Consider the following 6,000-nt stretch of genomic DNA (forward strand, 5'->3'; position numbering starts at 1 on the left):
AGGCAGTCCTTGAACGCATGCAGCGCATAACGTATAGCTCGAAGTTCCAGGAAATTGATTTGAAATGTCGCTTCGAGTTTTATCCAAGTACCTTGGGCCTGGAGATTGTCTATGTGAGCTCCCCAGCCCAAGGTGGATGCATCTGTAGTTAACGTTATCTGTGGGACTGGTTGTTGGAAGGGTAGGCCCTTGCGCAAATTGTCCTTGTTCGCCCAAAGTAGAGATGAATGTAGTTGGTGGGTTACTTGAATTGGAGAATACAGTGGTTGAGTGGCTAGGATCCATTGTGATCTTAATGTCCATTGGGTTACTCTCATGGCAAGCCATGCCATAGGAGTGACATGAACTGTGGAGGCTATGTGACCTAGTAAGGTTAGAAACTGATGAGCTGTTGCTTGTTTCTTTGAGTGTAGCGAGTTTGCCAATAGGGAAAGTGTGTCTGCCTGATCCTCGGGTAGAAAAGTTTTTGAGAGGATGGTGTTCAATTCTGCTCCAATGAATTGAAGTAGATGAGATGGAATGAGATGGGACTTTTGATAATTGATGAGAAAGCCCATGGAGTAAAGTAGAGTAATTGTTCGACTGAGAGAAGCTAGAGCTCCTTGATGAGATTGACTTCTGATGAGCCAGTCGTCTAGATAGGGGAAGACATGGACACTTTCCTTGTGTAAGTGTGCTGCTATTACTGCCAGACATTTTGTGAATTCTCTGGGAGCAGAGGCAAGTCCGAATGGTAGTACTCTGTAATGGAAATGATGACCTACCATGAAGCGCAGATAATTGCGATGAGGAGGGAATATTGGAATGTGAGCGTAAGCGTCTTGCAGATCCAGAGAACAAAGCCAATCTCCTGTTTGAAGAAGTGGAAGCATGGTGCCTAGAGAAACCATCCTGAACTTTTCTTTCTTCAGAAATTTGTTGAGATTTCTGAGGTCTAGGATGGGACGTAGGCCTCCGGTTTTCTTTGGAATGAGGAAATAACGGGAATAGAATCATCTGCCCTGCTAAGTCCGGGGCACCGGCTCTACCACTCTGGCTCTCAGAAGGGTGGATAATTCTACTTGTAGGTGAATTATGTGATTTTCGCTTAATGGAAAATATTTTGGAGGAGAATCCGTTGGAATTGAGACAAAATTGAGTTGGTATCCTCGAGATATTATTGCAAGTACTCATTGGTCTGTTGTTATTTATTTCCAATGGTGGTAAAAGGAGGATACTCGGCCTCCTAACGGAAGCTCTGGATGAGGATTGAAGAGATGGTTTTGGTCCCTGGGAAAGGCCTCAAAAGCCTGTAGCCGGTCCCGTCTGCGGCGGGGGTTGAGGCCTAGCCGCCCTAGGCTGTCTGGGCTGGGCTCTTTGCTGCGGCCTAGAAGATCTGCCCCTTGATGCTGGAGGATAATAATGCCTCTGCCGATAGAAGGGTCATCTAGATTCCTTTCTTGGAGGTCGACGAGATGACTGGGTAGCAGAATCCTGTGGAATTGACGAAAGTTGGCGCAGGGTTTCTGTGTGTTCTTTTAATTGTGCTATAGCATCTTGCACTTTAGAACCAAAAAGGTTGTCACCAAGACATGGTAAATCGAATAATTTTTCCTGGACTTCAGGCCTGAGGTCTGAGGCCTTAAGACATGCCCAACGTCTTGCACTTATACCAGAGGCCGCTACCCTGGAGGCTGTTTCAAAGCTATCATAAGCAGCTCGGACTTCGTGCTTGCCAGCTTCAAGTCCTTTGTGAATGATTGCTTGGGCTGCTTCTTGATATTGCTGTGGTAATGAAGTTGACAATTCTTGCATCTGTTTCCACAGGTTTCTTTGATATTGAGTCATGTATAACTGATAAGATGAGATTCTTGTATTTAACATGGCTTCTTGATAAATTTTCTTCCCCAGGGAATCCAAGAATCTATGATCCTTTCCTGGAGGAGTGGAGGAATGCGGCCTTATCCTTTTTGATTTCTTTTGTGCGGATTCCACAACCACTGATTGGTGTGGAAGCTGTGCTTTTTGGTAGCCAGGAACAGACTGTATCAAATAAGTTGTATCCATTTTTTTATCGACAGCCGGCACTGAGCATGGGTGCTCCCAGAGTCTATGCTGTAAGTCTAGGAGGACTGCATGGACAGGTATGGCTAATACTTGTATTGGAGGATCCACAAATTGGAGGACCTCCAATGTTTGCTGTCTGGCATCTTCCTCAGTTACCAAGGTGAAGGGTATGGTGTCCGCCATATCCTGAACAAAGTTTGTGAAGGATAAATCTTCCAGTGGAGATTTCTTCCTTTGGTCTGGAGGTGAAGGATCGGACATAAATTCTTCAGAGGAAGTGTCTGCATGCCCATCATCCCATGTATCATATGGATCATCCTGATGTGGAGATATTGGAGAAGATCTTGGTGGACGAGGAAGTCTTGAAGGACCTGGCTGCGGATCATTGAGGGCTATCTGTCCAGGAATCTCTTCTCATGGCTTGGATGGAAGAGCACTGACTACTTCATCAAATCTCTTCATGAGAAGCTGGTACAGCGCCAATTCAGGATGTCCTGGAGCCCCAGGTGACATCGGCATCGATGGCATCGGGTCGGGTATCGATGATGGAATCGGCGTTGGTATCGATGGTTGCCTCGGCATCGACTTAGGATGTGGTGCCGGCATCGGTGCAGGCACTGGCTTCGACGGGGTTGTCAGCATCGGTGCTGGCACCGGCATCAATTCGGGAACCGGCATCGGTGCAGGCACCGGCATCGGTGAAGGCACCGGAATAGACATCTGTTGATCCTTTAAGGCCTGGTGCACCGCTTGACGGATGAAATCCGACAATTCCTGCATAACAGCTGGTGCAGGCAGAGCAGCTGTATCCGGTGGTGGTGTCGATGTTCCTTTCACAGAGCCCTTTGGAGGTTCGACAACTGGTGCGTCTCCATGGGATGCAGGCTTCGGCGTCGGAGATACCGGTGTTTCCTGGATTCTTGGCCGTTTTGTGGTCAATTCCTCTGGGGAGAGAAATGCCTCTGGTATTGATGGGTGTCGGTGCCGATGGCGGTGCTTCGAACGGTGTTCGATCACTGACTTCGTCGATGCTATAGATGATGTTGGCGATGGAAGGTCCCCCGACCCTTCTGGATGACGGTTTTTCAGAATTATGCATTTAGAGACTCCGGCCGGAGACAATTTAGTCAATGTCGAGGGAGATGACAGAAGTTGTAGATGGAATAAATGCTCCATCTTTTCTTGGCGGGCCTTTCTTCCCTTTGCGGTCATTTCTGCACATTTGGGGCAGGTTGTTACATCGTGTTTTTCCCCTAAACAAAGCACACACTCTAGGTGTGGGTCTGTAATGGACATTGTCCGATTACAGATGGGACATTTTTTAAATCCTGTGGCCATTTTAAAGTCGACAGCCATCGATGAAATGAGAAGGAAACGTGAGAGGAAAAAATTTTTACTCGGAGAGTAAAAACGAGACAAAGATTTACTCACCAGCTGGTGGAAACCTGAGAGATCCCGATGTGGGAGAAAATGAATTGAAATGTGAATTTTAGTCAGACAAAAAAACTGTGAGGAAACTCACAAAGGCTCCTACTCCGCGATGCCTACAGCAGCGTGGAAAACAAAGACTGAAGAGAGACCCCTGTGGCAGAGAATATCATGGCATGCTGGGCATGCTCAGTGGCCTCACAGAACCAATCAAAAGTTTCTAGAAACTTTGACAGAAAGTTTTCCGCAATAGGGCCCCATCAATGATGTCACCCATATGTGAGGGCTAGAATCCTGCTTGTCCTGGGATAATAAGTTTGGGAACCAAAGATGTTACGTTCCTCTCCCCCCCCCCCCCCCCCCACCTCCATACACACCCACATATCCTAACACGCTCTCAGAAATGGAATATGCTAATTCCAGAGAGGATTGACTCGGAAAGGAAAGAAACGTACATTAAATGACCTAAGAAAGGCAAAATAAAAATATTAAGAAGGATGTCGGGAGGAATGTTAGGTGAGATAAATGGTGGGGCTCTGGATTAAGAGAGTGGTTAAGCAGTCCAGGAGTACTGACCTCTCTTTATTCTTTTCCTGGTTGAAATCCTGTGTACTGCCAGTGCTGCGAGGGCCAGCTAGGGGGGATTTCCTCTGGGGTTCTGCGGGGACTCTGCAGGATTCCGCGGTGGGTGGAGAGGCTAGGAAGCAGATAGAGGAGGAAGCTGCTGCCGCACTCTTGTTTAGGACACTCTCCCTGGGTGCTGTCAGAGAAGCCTCTTTCGGAATCCACTCCAAGTTGGTGAGTTTAATTCCTGCAAAGGAGATAAAGAAGAGACGGGCCTCAGAGACAGCTGCTGTGCCGCAGAGAGCAAGAAGAGAGCTTGCCAGTGACAGCTGACAGTCCAGGAGAAAGTAATGGCGGAGGTGGATATGAACAGACTGAAAAGTGCGCGGTGGCATGCTTGAGAAATCCATAAGACACAGCAGGCAGGGGAGGGGGGGGGTAGTCTATTGACGGTATTGGCCAGCAGAGAAACGGGTGGGAGGATTCTGTGACCCAGGATGCAGGCCTGTCTCGCCTGTTAGGAAAGAACCAGCTGTACAGTTTCTGCGACTCTCTGAAGATCCTCCTTATGGTGGTTATAATTACCCTGAGTTTGCACATGCAGGGGCGGAGGCTCTGCTTTGACTGGGAAGGTTCGGGGTGGCTTCAAGCTGACCAGCGCCGGGTGAGCGAGGGGCGTCACCTGGAGAACGGATGGCCGAGAACCGGCATCTGACGAAACCTGCCAAGAGCACAGTCAGAGCAGTGACTGAACAACAACAGGATAGACCAAGATGTGCAGCAGAGACCCCCAATCCCCCACAGGACAGGCAGACAGTACCTACCCACTGCTGGTTTTCTTGAAGCATTGCCTGGAGGTGTGGAAAGGCACTGAAGTATGCTGTAGATGTGACCATTGCAAGATGGGGAGAGAGCTACAAGAAAGAGCCCCCAGTCATTCTGAAATATACAATTTCGGTACTTTGTTCCTGTTTGTGCCCCTTCTCTGAAAGAGCTTTACCTCCTATTAAACAAACAGCTATTCCTCCTCTGGGTGGGGAAAAGGATGGGCCGCAAGGGGAATGAAGCAAAGCCTGAAAAGAGGATAAGCTCCTCTTTCTGCCTGTCTTCCTCTTGCTGTCCTCCCGCAGCAAGTCCCACCAGAGCTGCAGGGAGCACCGGGCAGACAGGGGAAAGAAACAGGAGATGCATCGTAGATCTGCACGAGACATGTTTCTGGTCTTTGCCTTGGAAACCAACAGAGCTTCCTACACAGCAAGTGAAAGAAAGAGACTTCCCCTCGCCGCCATCTTTCCCGCTGTGTGCTGAGGTCCTAGGCCAGAGCCCTCCCCCCCCCCCCCCCTCCACGCCGCTGGTGTACCTGCTGTGGCTGGGAGATCACGGCACTGCTAGAGGTAACCACAGTGGCTCGGCTACGCAATGCCTCATCTTGGCCTATCCGCCGCTTCCCTTCCACCGTGCAGTCGAGCTCAGGCTGCGCAGCCTGGGACGGAGGGGAGAGTGCTGTTCTCTGGTTGGAGCTTGGCATGGAGGCTGTAGAATCAGCTGTAATGAGAAAACAGGATAGGAACCCTTGCAGGTATGAGTATCCGTCCTCTTCACTGATCTCTAAGTCACTGGTTCAGATCTAGCTTAGGTTAGCAAATGCCTAAAACGGTGGGATGGGTGGCAGTGTCAGTGCCACGTTCAGATGGAGAACTTGGGTTTGATTCTTGGACCAGGTCTGCTGTTTCATGGGCTGGGGCTGGGGATGCTGCAGAGTTCAAAGCCCCTGGTGGGGAGAAGGATGGGGAGAGAGAGCCTTGGTCATCACCCACCAGTGGCCGGCTAGCAGCCAGACTTTGGATCCATGATCAGAGGGTTACGAAGGGAGCCCTGGTTTGTGGTTCTCAGCTGTCATGATGACCTGGCTGAGATGGGAGGCGAAATAAAAATATGGGATCCCCCCCTCTCCCCCCTCCC

General features: G+C 49.5%; 1 protein-coding gene across 1 annotated transcript in view; it reads right to left on the minus strand.

Annotated features, from left to right (window-relative positions):
* FOXP3 (forkhead box P3) overlaps positions 1-5,577 on the minus strand; it is a 62,089-nt gene extending 56,512 nt beyond the window's left edge. The window contains exons 1-3 of the mRNA XM_029607517.1: positions 5,399-5,577; positions 4,624-4,759; positions 4,051-4,285 (exon numbers count right to left, since the gene is read on the minus strand). Coding sequence (XP_029463377.1) covers positions 4,051-4,285; positions 4,624-4,759; positions 5,399-5,566 — 539 coding nt within the window. The 5' untranslated portion in view covers positions 5,567-5,577. The remainder of the gene's footprint in view (positions 1-4,050; positions 4,286-4,623; positions 4,760-5,398) is intronic.
* Between the last annotated feature and the right edge of the window lie 423 nt (positions 5,578-6,000).

This window comes from Rhinatrema bivittatum, chromosome 1 (genome assembly GCF_901001135.1).
Source record: "Rhinatrema bivittatum chromosome 1, aRhiBiv1.1, whole genome shotgun sequence".
In the NCBI taxonomy this organism is placed as follows: Eukaryota; Metazoa; Chordata; class Amphibia; order Gymnophiona; family Rhinatrematidae; genus Rhinatrema; species Rhinatrema bivittatum.